This window comes from Ascaphus truei, chromosome 9 (assembly GCF_040206685.1).
Source record: "Ascaphus truei isolate aAscTru1 chromosome 9, aAscTru1.hap1, whole genome shotgun sequence".
NCBI classification, from domain to species: domain Eukaryota; kingdom Metazoa; phylum Chordata; class Amphibia; order Anura; family Ascaphidae; genus Ascaphus; species Ascaphus truei.
In genome coordinates this window covers 62,586,263-62,600,288 of record NC_134491.1, presented here as the reverse complement: position 1 = coordinate 62,600,288, position 14,026 = coordinate 62,586,263, and the positions used below count along the sequence as shown (strand labels likewise).

Below are 14,026 nucleotides of genomic sequence, written 5' to 3'. Positions count from 1 at the left end.
AACCCCACCAATCAAGCCCAATTCCAAATTCAATTACGCAACCGGTTCACCCACTCATAAATGAGGATATAAATGATAACTGGAACTCAACTAAAAACCCCATCATATAAACACTCAAGGAAATATGCCCCATAAAGAGAAGAAAAATCAAACCATGGATTTCAGACAACACTTTAAACTTAGTTGAAGAACGCGCTAAGATAAAGAACACCAATCACAAACATTATCTCTACCTCAACGACAAATTAAACGCCAGCATAAAGCGGAGAAAGAAATATGGTTGAACTCAAAGGCCCAAGAAATGGATTCGGTCAGCAGGAAGCATGACGTGTGCCTCCTTTATAGTACCCTACGAAGCTGCAGCGGAACAACAACATCAAGCCTTAAGGCTCAAGATGGTGCCCAATTACATTCGCTTGAATAAGATACATCTTAATTAATTGGGTTACACCTAGATTACTGATCCAGACTGTGAAGGTTTAACTGCTTGGTGGTGGTGTGTGTATGTTTATGGTCATTTCCATCACCATTTCTGGAGTGGTTAGGGTGAAATAGCATCTAATGTTACCATTTTCAAAGAGGTGACAGCATCTTTAATTAAGTGTGCTACTCCTCATTGTTTCTCTACATGTTTATATTTTTCATGCATTGTATTGAGCACGAGTGAAAATTCCAGCGCCAAGGAGGACTCTATTTGCAAAGACTGGTCCTCTTGTATTGTTTGTGTGGACTGAGTAAAATGAATATCCCCTTGTCATTGAGTTTAACAGTCTCCTTTTGTCGACCAACCCACTTACACCTATATTGTTTTTCAGGGCTCTAGAGTTTTTTTTAGTTTTGATAGGCATTCTTTTTCAAAGGTTCTCGCTCTATCTTTAATACTGTCTATGATGGTGTTTAGGTCCCCACCTATTATTAGTTGTCATTTTCCATGCTGATTAATTGTATCAAAAGCTTAATTGAGAAAGGTTTCTTGGTCTTCGTTAGCAGCATTTAGGCTTACTATGGTTAGTTCTACTGTGCCGTTTACCAGAGATAATTATCATTCTACCTACTTTATCCCTTTTTATTTTTTCAATTGCAAAGGGGCCATTCATTTTAATCAAGATAGCTACTCCTGCCTTTATGTTTTTCGCAGGAGAATGATACATGTGATGGAAATTTTTGTCTCTTAGCCTAGTTACGTCTTACCTATTTAGATGTGTTTCCTGTAATATGAATATATTGCCTAGTCTAGATTTTAAAATCTCTGAATATCAGCCTCCTTTTCTGAGGTGAATTTAGACCCATGACACTCTGAGAAACTACTTTTAGACAACTAGCCATTCATTTGTTTAGAGTATGCCTCATCGAATTCAGTGTGTTTTTGGTTTCTGGTCTTTTGGGATATGGATTCTTTTGTCCTGAAGTAATGGAATCTAACAATAATATCCCTGGGGGTCCCCGGGTTGCAGGCAGGAGCGGAGAGCTCTATGACATCTATCCAGATGTCTGTCTGTGTCAGACCTGTCTGGTAGTAGGTGTTCTACCCAGCACACGATGAAGTCTTCAGGGTCTGTTACAGTCTCTGGTACCCCTCTGATGTGGAGGTTATTTCTCCTGTTGTCTTAATCTTCCAATCTGTCCCCCATTTCTCTCACCTGGGCCGACAGAGTGGCTACCTCAGCGTTGGTTTGCTGCAGGGCTGTTACAGTTTCATCAGAATTTATCTCCAGGGTGTTTGTCCGCTCTCCCAGGGCGTCCAGGTCTTCGCGCAGGGCCCAGAGTTCTGACTTGAAAATTTTTCTCATCTCCCCACATAGTTCTTTGATGTCCTTAACTCTGGCTCATTCCTGGTCCCCAGCTCCGGAGGAGGGTCTGTTAGTCCCCAATTCTGTGTCTGTGTCAGGCTCTCTAACATCACTGTTGGGAGACTGGGGGGGAAGTCTGTCTCTGTTGTTACTCTCCTTGCCTTTCCCGCCCGTTGCCATTGTGCAGGGGACTTGCGAGGGGTTTTGTGAAAGTAGCTTGCTACCGAGGTGACTCTGACACACTGAATTCGATGAGGTCCGGTTCCAAGCCTTCCAGGATTTGGCCCCAGCTACGCTGGCAAGGAGGAGGAATCTATGGCTAGTCACTAAAACACTACGTGATAACAATCTCAAATATCGCTGGTTGTTCCCCTTTGCGCTGCTAGTTATAAAAAATGGCGCTCCACATACCCTGCGGCAGACCAGAGGATGGGGAAGCATTCCATCGTAGGCTGGGCTTGGGACACACATCGGGCCCCCACAGACCCCCCCCCCGCACCTCTCCGGCGTGAGAGGAGGCTCCCTCGACCTCATGGAGTAGAGCTGGAGCAGCATCTGCCCCCTCAACCACTAAAGATTGAGCCGCTCTAGACAAGCCCTCTACAGTATACTACTGACCAGATGAAGCTCCTCTGAGTAATGGCGCCACTCCTGACTCACCCAGAAGTGCTGCCCCTTCGGATCCTGTTACTGTGATGATGATCCTGTCCAAAGGTCTGATGCTGACAGCTTCGGAGCCCCCGCCGACCCGTCGCAGTTTCTGGATCAGCGGCCATCTTCCCTCCTTCCTCCCCCCAGGCTGAGCGGGAACCTCCAAGTAAAGGTGCGGATCCTCTGGGCCGCATCCGTCTGGTTCGATGACAGCCCGAGGGATGGCGGCCTCTCCTGGGTCCCTCCCCTTCCGGGTCCCTCCCCCTTGCCTCCGGGGCTTCGCGGGGTTGAACCTGGGTCGGGGGGCTCGGGGGGGGGGGGGCAAGCCTCCAAGTAAAGGCGCAGACCCTCTGGGCACGCCTCCGTTCGGCTCTATGGTAGCCTGCGGGATGGTGGCCTCTCCCCCTCTCCCGGGTCCCTCCCCTTTTGGGTCCCTCCCCCTCGCCTCCGGGGCCTCATGGGGCTGCGGGCTGGGCCGGGGGCCGTGGGCTCAGGGGAGGTCGAGCCTCCAAGTAAAGGCACGGACCCTCTGGGTGTGCCTCCGTTCGGCTCTCTGGCGGCCCGCGGGGTAGCGGCCTCTTCCCCTCTCCCGGGTCCCTCCACTTCCGGGTCCCTCCACTTCCGGGTCCCTCCCCCTCACCTCCGGGATATCATGGGGTTGTGGGCTGGGCCGGGGGCCGGGGGCTCGGGGGGGGTCAGTCACCAAACCTTCACCCTCCTACCCAGCAGCACCAATAGCACCAGTCACCAATCACCAATGGTCAGTCACCAAACCTTAACCCCACCTACCCAGCAGCACCATAGTGATCCATGCGATTCTAACTCTATACATTTTTTTTTTAAATAAAGTCATGTAGATTGGTAAAAAGGACATAGGTAAGGATTCATAAAGTGGATCCTGGACTTGTGACTACATTTAATTCATCATTACCAAACACCTCGAACGTCTCACAAAACGCTTCCATAAGTAAAAGGGTTAAATGCCTATGAACGGAACTGTGTGCAAACGTCATGCTATTTCTAAATAAAGAAAGTTGCTGGTGGGAGTGGGCGGCCCACATCCAGAGGAAACGGTGCACACTGCAAGGCCATGGAAGCACAACGGAACTGTGTCCAAACATCACAATAGTTCTCAATAAAGAAAGTTGCGGGTGGGCGGGGGGGAGGGGGCGGTGCTTGAGAAGCGTATATCCTGAAACTGAAACTAAAATTATCTATCGGAGGGGGGGTGGGATGGTGCGGACAGTATATCAAATACAGATGTAATATCTGAGGCCCTCCCCACAGGATACCTATGCTGTACGAAAGGCCCGCCCCATCCCCCTCTCCTGAGCATACCCCCTCCCTTAAGCGTACCTTATATAGGGCAGACATAGATACGCAGCCAGGAGGATTAATAGGGAATTAGCGATAAACGGGATCTGAGGGGAGTTTTCCATTCTGAGGCCTCTTAAAAACCAGGGGCAGGGGTGATGATGCCAAAGGGGGTTAGGATTAGCCTTAAATAGAGATCAGGTTATGAGGGGTGCAGAGGCTTAACATAGAGTTAGGGGTATGGTCATTCCAGAGTTAAAGAGGAGGTTCCGAGCTAGGTTTTTTCAATCACCCCTGCACATTTAAGCCTACCTTGTTAAATTCATTCTCACTTTGCCGTTTGAGTGAGGTGTTTGTAAATATTCTACATTTAAGTTATCTAAAAAAGTTATTAATGGATGTACTGCCGGTACAAGTTAACATAAATATTGTTTAGAGATGCGCTGATGGGGACTACCCCCGCTTAGGCGTCTCCAACCTCGACCCAATCCCCTGAGATGGGCCGTGTTCAAGTTCCTAGGAGGCTGGTCCCTCGGGATACAGATCAATCTAACGTTGTGGATAATCTGTTGAGCCATAATTATGTGCACAAGGTCTCCACTTGGGCTGCCCCAAGTGGGTTCCTGCTAAACGTGTATATATTTACCAACAGCACTACACTGTTGAAACTGACAATGCTATTCTTATTTTTTTTGTATGTTACTTTTTTCCCCATCCTCTCCCACCCTCACGTGTCACCTCCCCCCCCTGCCCACCCCCCACCCCCTTTTCCTACCTCCGCGGAGAGAGGAGCCGCCGACATGGATCCACTTGGAGCCTCTATCACCACATCACCAGTCAATCCAACAGATGGAGATCCTGGCCCCAGGAACGTGGTAAGAACCTGGTGCACAATGGTTAGCGGAGGTGGGTGAAGGGGGTATTTGGCCCTTGTTGTTTGTTTAGGGCTTGCGGGGGGTTGCGGGTGCACTTAACCCCTTCACGACCAGAGCAGTTAATACCGCTACGGTCATGAAGGGGTTAACCCTTCCTGCTACCCCCCGCAAGCCCTAAACAACCACCATTGGGGCTAATACCCCCTTCACCCACCCCCACTACCCACAATAAAAAAAATCACACAGAGCAGCCCCACACTAAATAAATAAATAAATCTAAATAAATAAATATAAAGAAATATACATATATATATATATATAAAGCAACAACAACCCCTATACCCCCCTAACATACACATATATGCACATCAATGATACTATAGGCCGGCGGGGGCCCTCGGGTGTTACCCGCAGGCCTGCAGTACCAATTATGTGCCCCCCCCAAATTAATGACTAAACACATACATACTTATAAAGAAATAACCCCCCCCCCCTTAACACATACAGTATAGCAATGGCCACAATTACTATTATCCACAAAGGGATAATAGTGAATGTGCCCATTTTAAATACAAAAACAGCAATAAATGCATTAAATACATATAGTACTCACCCATGTCCGGCTGCCACGATGAAGGCCATCCTCCTCTTCATCCTGCCCATGCCCCCTCCGCTGCTGAAAAACAGACACAAAAATAAAAACATCCAAAGTAATGTCCCCTAACCCCTTAATCACCATAGCGGTTATTAACCGCTACAGTCATTAAGGGGTTAACCCACCCTCACCCACCACTCGGGGCGCCTACATACCCTCCCCCACTAACCCCCCACCGTGAGGCCTAACCACCCTCACCCACTACCCACAAGGGAGGCCTACCCACATACCGTTGGGGAACCGCCCCCCACCCCCAGTACCCACAATAAAAACAATACACAGCCCCACAATAAACATCATTATATTTATTAAATACATTACCCACCCCTGTGCCCCCCCATAAATACAAGATTTATCCTTTTACATACAGAATTCATACCCCAGCCCCACGCGAGTCCCCGGTGGGCTGGCGGGGCACCTGACAGACCTACAGGGGACCAGCAGCCCTTTTCAAACAGTTTCTGGAGGCCTGTTGGTGGGTCCCGCCAAGCGCCATGGCCCCCAGGTGGTCTCCTTGGGGCACCGTGGGCCACAATTGGGTCCCCACGGTAGGCCCAAGGATGTCTGGGAGCCCCGGGTCAGACCCACAGGTGTCTGCGGGGCCTTGGGAGGTTCCCACAGGGGTCTGGGGAGCACACGAGTGCTCACTACGGGTCCGCGGTGCCCCCACGATGTGGGACCACCACTTCATCCCCGCACCTATGGGCCGGCGGTGCCCCCACAGATGTGAGGCCACCGCTTCATCCCCGCATGTGTCACCCGTGGAACCACCAGCCTGATACCCGTGAGATACCCGAGGAGACCCGCAGGTGGTCTCCAGAGGTCCCACGCAGAACCACGGAACAAACCCTGAATGTAAAACAAATAAACCTGGCCTATACATTCAATACATACACCCCCCCACCCCCAACACCTACAGTACAATAATGTGCAAAATAACTATTATCCAGATAGGGATAATAGATTATTTGCCCATTATTAAAAACATTAACTAGCATATTAAATAAATAAAGTACTACTGACCTCATCAATAAGAAGTCTCCGTCGCCAGCAACATCCTTGTCTTGCCCACAAAATACATAGCCAAAACAAAGCCAATACATTGCAATTACATTCAGATATCAATTAACCCCTTAAACACCTTATCGGATAATAACCGCAAAGGTAATTAAGGGGTTAAGCCACACTGGCCCGATACCCACCCTTCACCCATGAATTTGTACAGTGGCTTCATCATGCAAATATATATATATATATACCTCATAAAGGGGCCTGTATCTCGGGAAGCAGGGGGTCTCCGGACCTAAAACCAATGCGGTTCAGCTCCGGAGACCCCCTGCACATGTACACTATGAATAAAAGTTGTTTATAAATACTTTATTTTTTGTCTATGTTTGCGCTGAGAGAGCGGCTTGTCTCTCTCTGCTGCAAACATCTATCGGCAGACAAGGCGAATGGGAAGGCTTATCGGGAGCCAAGCTGTATCGGCACAGGCTCATCGGCAGTTTTGCTTTCGCAGTGATTCGGCAGGGATCGGCATGGATTCGGCCCTTACTGAATACTGCGAGGGCAAATCGCCAAAAAAGCCCTTTCCGCAACCCTTGGCGAAAAGATTTTATCGGGGCTAACTGCATGAGGCCGATATTAGGGGTAGATGTTTGCTCACAATTCCACAAAGCAGCTCTATATGCTGACGACATTCTATTATTATTATCACGGCCCCTCACCTCCCTGCGAAACCTCTTCAACTTGCTAGACAAATTTACTAAAATATCTGGATTTAAAATCAACCAATCTAAATCGGAAGCTCTTAACATCAGCCTCCCCGGAGAGGTTGAAAAGCTACTAAAGCTTAATTTTGATTTTAATTGGAAACATAACCAGATTAAATACTTGGGAGTCCATATTACCAGAGACGTCAGAGACATTTATAAGGCAAATTATCCCCCCCTAATTCGATCTCTAAAAGCTGACATCTTAAAGTGGTACTCCCAAAGAATCTCTTGAATAGGCAGGATACCAAGTATCAAAATGAATCTCCTCCCCCGTATCCTATACCTATTCCAAACGTTACCGGTGCCACTGAGACTGAAAGACCTACTCTCGCTTCAGTCTGATATCTCCAAGTTTATCTGGGGAGGCAAAAAACCGAGAGTAAACAAACTAATTATGAAAAGTCCCCCTGCTGCAGGGGGCTTAGCGGTACCTTGCCTGTGGTCCTACTACAAAGCGGCGCAATTAAGCCAAATTGTTCAATGGCATTCCAACCCTGCATTGAAAAGATGGGTGGATCTAGAAAGGGCAATTTGCGCCCCAATAGAGCTGAAATCCTTGATTTGGCTCCCCAAAACAGCACGCTCAGGTGCTGACATTCCGCTTTCCTCTGTGACCAACTCGCTGACAATATGGAGTACGTCAAAGCACAGTCACTCCCTTACCACTAAAAATTCCCTGATGTCCCCCCTTTGGGGGAACTCCGACTTTGCTCCGGGCCTGTAGTACGGTAGTACTTCTAGTTGGATAAAGGCCGGTTATATGCGCCTCAGGGATCTGGAGGGAATTGGTAAACAAATTAAATCATTCGAACATATTAGATCTGAAAAGAATTATTCCCCACTCTGAATTTTTCAAATACCTCAAGGTCCGAGCATTTTATAATAAATTAGCCCCTTACCCATCACTGACTAATATTGAAAAGCTCTGTCTGGTAGAATCAGACACTTCGGGACTCACATCGCAGTTATACGGGGAGGTGGTCGATTCTGAGGACCCCGAGCAGAGACACCCGAGATACAAATCCCAGTGGGAGTCCGACATAGGAGAATCCCTAGAAGACGAGGACTGGAACAAAATCAATCTGGCAGCTGCCAAAAGCTCAATTTGCACCACACTTAAGGAGAATGCATATAAGGTCCTAATGAGATGGTACCACACCCCGCTAAAATTATCAAGGTATGTGCCGGGACTCTCCCTGCTGTGCCCTCGACAGTGTGCCCTCCCTGCTGTGCCCTCGGCCGACCTGTTACATATGCTGTGGTCCTGCCCACAGATCGCCCCTCTCTGAGAAGAAATTCGAGATTGGACTCAGAGGATCTTGGGCCTCCCGATTCCTCTAGACCCATGGCTGTTCTTGTTGAACAGACCATTAGAAGGGCTCTCAAGAGCAAGCAATAAACTAATTGGGCATCTTGCCCTAGCGACCCGATGCGAGATCGCAGCAGTATAGAAACTTAATGAAATCCCATCCATCCCCAAGATTCGAAACAGGATTTGGTTTGTCTGCCAGATGGAAAAGTTAACGAGTCTGGTTAATGACACTGGCATCAACTATCTAAAAATCTGGATACCTTGGCTAGCCCAAACAGACATCCCCGGGGTCGAGCGCACACAATATGACATTGATAGTCCGAGGTGCCTTCTCCTTCAGTGGGTAAAGACCTTATTCCACTTCCACACAGAGGCCTCAGGTGTCACGTTCAACTAGACAAAAGGGATCCTCAATAACAATGATGTGAAGATGGGCTCCAATAAACAGTCTTCAGAAACTCCATCCGTAATCCTATCATCCCACCCCCCCTCCCCCTATCAGCAGTCCCACCCCTACCATCCTTCTCCCTCCTGTGTCACCCCCCCCCCCATCACCCGGTAAATTGTTATGTATGATATTCAAACACTCAAACGACTTACCCACCGAGAATTTGGTGTTGTCTGAGTCAGTCTTGTCTTTTGTTTTCTTGTCGTCACCCCTAGTGCAATATATCACTTCTACATGTTAGCTGAATTTTATTCTAATTGCTTATATCAGTGTCATATTATACTTTGTTCCTGTACCTTACCGCAATAAAAATACAAGTTATAGGGGATTCCCATATGAATTTTTGTCTTTTTTTTAGTCTGCTCTGTAGTAGGGGAGGTCAGTTACATCGTTACATAGTAGATGAGGTTGAAAAAAGACGTACGTCCATCAAGTTCAACCTATGCTAAATTTAGACAACTGATTCTTTATTCTATATCTATACTTACTTATTGATCCAGAGGAAGGCAAACAAAAAACCCCATTAAGGGGAAAAATGAATTCCTTTCAGTAGTGGATGTCAGAAGGGGCAGTTGAAAAAGAACAAAAGAAGAAGAAAAAAAAACAATGGGGGTACAGTATCAACTTTAAAAAGAACGTGGGAAGATCAGAGAGGAACCAATATAACATCTCTTATGCTAACTGATGTATTATACTGGAGAAGAAGGCAGTCGGCTCTGGTGTATAAGAAAAGACGAGGAGCTGTATTTTTGTACACATTAGCCCCTATTCAATATGCTGTGAAGACGTCGCCTGTATTGAAATTTAAGCTGAAATCTTCCACAGCGAGGGTAAGACAGCTTCACAGCATATTTAATAGGATCCGTTGAATATGAGGTGACTTATAAGATCCAGACAGAAACTGGGAACAGTGTCACATCTGGAAAAACACTCAATAGAAAACAGAATTACCCCCCCCAAATAGTACAAAGTATAGCTCTACTTAGAAAAGTCTTTTGCAATTATTTTCATTTATTTAGGAACAGTGTTGAGTGCAACGTTTCAGGTCCAACACGGACCTTTCATAAGGTACAAAAGACAATCCAAAGCACACATGTACAGCAACATGTTGGTGCCAAATTGCCAAATCACACACACACAAACACACACACACACACACACACACACACACACACACACACACACACACACACACACACACACACACACACACACACACACACACACACACACACACACACACACACACACACACCTGAAACAGATGCATATACAGGTATGTGATTGTCATCTGAATAGAGAACACCAAACAATTATTTTAATGCTAATACTTGTGCACTTTAATAGACAGCGTATAAGAGAAGTGTATTAGAGATTTTATACAGAGTAAGGACTATGAAGGAGAAGGAACCGGTCAACAGTCAGTAAAATGGTCAAGAGAGCAGCATAATGGATTTTGAAGTTTAGAAATATAAATGTCACTGGTTACTTGAGTAAGAGCAATGGGTAGTGTCTTTGTGGAAATTATCATGCATTCTTTGGACTTATATGTACACATATGGTGTACAGTTAACATAGGAGAGATCATTTTTGATTAATTATCTACATATCTACGTTCCGCCTTCCAGATATCCACTTATATATTATGTTCTAGTATACTATGTGTAATGTTAAATCCTAATTATTTACAAGTTGGTACTTACCATACATCTGTTTTTAGGCAAATGGGCCTCTATGCAGAAATGTTATTTATAATGTTTTGACTAGCACAGTTACAATAACCCTCTTTTGTGTATCTCCTTTTTGCAACTCTGTCAGCTTCTTACATGGATTATTCACCCCCCGGTGTAGTTTGGGGTTCGTGGCAATGATAATAATAGGACTCAGGGCAGAGTAAGAGGCAGCAAGAAATATCCGAGTTTCATTCATTGCAGGGATCACAGAGGATGGCGATAAGGAGTAGATATATATGGAGTTATCTATGCCAAACAAGACCACATAAAGTGCAACCAGCAAGATGATCGCCATGGAGGCCTTGTATTCAACTGTCTTACTTTGGCCCCTATTGGAGCTGCGCATGCCTTTCATTGATTTTCCATGCTGGTGCAACACAGACACCATGTAGCCGCTGGACAGGGTCATCAGCACCACAAACAGGATCTCTCGTATTATGGATATCAGTAAATATATAAAGTATGAGACATAGGTCAAAAAGTCAACATCACAATACACCAAATGTAGCGTGTATGGCGAGGTTGTAGAATTTATTCTTTTCCGTGAATACAAAATAGTGGACGTTGTTAAAGACATATTAAAACAAAAGAGCAGTATAACAATGAAACATATATTCTGAGTTATGAATGTCTTGATGTAAGTCCAATATCTAGTCTTTGGAGCGATGAGCATGCATTGGTGACAGCTAAGCAAAGTAGTGAGACAGATAGACATGGCTCTACTCACTCTGTAGGTGAGAAGGACAAGTTTACACTCTGTGTCATCTAGTAAATTCTCCACTCCTAAAGCATCTAGAGTTTGGGGGATGATACGGGAGATAACCACAAGAAGATTTGTTAGTGCCAGGGTCACCAGGATGATGTTGGCTGGCATGAGTTTCTTCTCTATAGACTTGATATAGGTAAATTTCAATAGAATGAAGACATTTCCAGGAATTCCTATCACTAGCAGGAGAATGAAGCCGAGGGCTTTGAAAAGAAGACTTAACTCCATGACACTGGTGTAATGTTAGTGTAGATATCTGAAATGAGAAACAATAAACTGCAGGTAATATTCATGTACAACACGTGCAAACACAAAGATTGTGTCCCTTATGCACAGCACAGTGTCATGGGAGACCAAGACTTATACACACATTAATACCGGGATTCTAGACTGAGCACAACAAGGCGGGCAAAATAAATTGTAATTTATTTCTTTTCAGACAAACACAAAAATCTTGTACAATTACACTTAATAAAACACTTACTGGGTACAGGGAACAAAATCAAATGTCCTTGGACGAAACAAAGTCTCTGGGCATCCCTGCACGCATGCAGTGCGGTACAATCCTTGGTTACGATATAATTAACTGTGTTTATTATTATAGTTACATAGTTACGTTGTAGATGAGGTTGAAAAAGACATGTGTCCATTAAGTTCAACCTATGCTAAATTTAGACTAAATTATGTTACATGTATTAGTGCTGTGAAGTACTGTATGTACATGAATTGCGCTATATAACTAAAGATATACATACATGCAAAAGATCAGTGCTTTTTTTATGCAATTAATCTATCTGCTCTTTAATGTTATGACCCTGTATATTCTAACAAATATGTACAATCATTCCCACCGCACACCATAAAATGTATTTGATATTGGGTTGTTGGATTCTGTATGTTGTAACCTACAAAGAAAGATTATTAACCACAAACGATGTAATAGTTTGGTGTGAAGTAACCATTGGTGCTAAGCAGACAAAGCATTAGTAATGGAAGTGTTCAGTTTCTAACTGCTGCAAATGCAATTATGCAGTTACCAAAGTGTTGTGTGTAATTAGTTCATTATATACAATTCAAGCTTTATTATTATTATATTTTTATTCAGCACTAACAATGCGGGGCCTCGATTTGTAGTTTTCAAAGTCAAATTAAATTCCAGGTGAGTTATAAAAAGTATAAAAGAAAGGGACATTAACATAAATAAAGGAGAAACTAATCTGTGAGCCAAAATCTTAATGATATGTAAAAATATATAATTGGCTACAATATCATTGCATTGTTTTCACTGTAGCCATTCGACATGGGCTTCAATATTGTATCTGTCAGTGTAAACAATTCAGATATCCAGCTATCACAATCAATGGTGGTTGTGTTAGCATGATATCCTCAGATCTGAATCCTTTCAGTAAGTCAACAGCTTTTATTGCATTGTACAGCATCATCCTCTTACTTAAGTGTGGTTCCCGAAATGCCTTTCCCTGACCCTATGATGAAACAATTAATGTTTTAAAATTTAAATGTTTGAAATCTAAATCCAGTTTTCCTAAAGTGTGTGTTGGCAGAAGAAAAATCTGACACCTCCTGCCCTCTCATACAGTATCCTCACACATACAGTATATTACTGGGTCCCACTTCTATCATTGGTAACTTATGTTATAAAGCGGTCTGTAAGCATTCAAGGACATTGTATTTTACCCTCACCTTTAAAGTCTGGTTTGCGTTTTGCAATTGGATTATTAAATAAATATAGTTGTGAAATGTCCCTGTATTTATACTTAATTTTTCCCCTAGAGTCATGCCCCAAGAAATTAATTAGACAAGCAATTAATATGATCTGCATTGTAACTGAAAGATGTTCTTACCACTTGCTAGAATAATGATCTTTCTTTTTAACACTCTGTAGCCTCACTGCTTTCCATTCAGTGCATATTGTCCAAATAATGAAAAAAATTCTTATCATTAAAGCATTGATATATGGAAACAAATTGCATAATTGTAGCTTTTATTAAATTAGATTTGAATCAGTTAAGGCAGCGTTTCCCAAACTTTTTTTTCCGTGACCCGGTTTTTTTTGAACTTCTCCTTCGTGACCCACTAAAAATTTTATCGCCTATACTGGCCTATAGGGCCTGCACAGACACACACACAGCCACTGATACACACACACGCAGCCACTGACACACGCAGCCACTGACACACGCAGCCACTGATAAACACACACACGCAGCCACTGACACACACGCAACCACACTGAGACACTGCTACACACACGCAGCCACACTGAGACACTGCTACACACACACACACACACACACACACACTGATACACACACACACAGACACTGCTACACACACACAGACACTGCTACACACACACAGACACTGCTACACACACACAGACACTGATACACACACAGACACTGATACACACACAGACACTGATACACACACAGACACTGATACACACACAGACACTGATACACACACACACACAGACACTGATACACACACACACACTCATACACACAGACACTGATACACACAGACACTGATACACACAGACACTGATACACACAGACACTGATACACAGACACACACAAACACACACACTGATATATACACACACACATACACACACACACAGCCACTGATACACACACACTCTGATACACACACACAGACACTGATACAGATACACACACACAC

At 44.6% G+C, this 14,026-nt stretch overlaps 1 protein-coding gene across 1 annotated transcript; it reads right to left on the bottom strand.

Moving 5' to 3' along the window:
* Positions 1 to 10,569: 10,569 nt before the first annotated feature.
* Positions 10,570 to 11,567, bottom strand: LOC142503266 (olfactory receptor class A-like protein 1). Its single transcript, XM_075615428.1, has one exon. The coding sequence runs from the start codon at positions 11,545 to 11,547 to the stop codon at positions 10,570 to 10,572; it is 978 nt and encodes a 325-aa protein (XP_075471543.1). The 5' UTR covers positions 11,548 to 11,567.
* Positions 11,568 to 14,026: the final 2,459 nt, after the last annotated feature.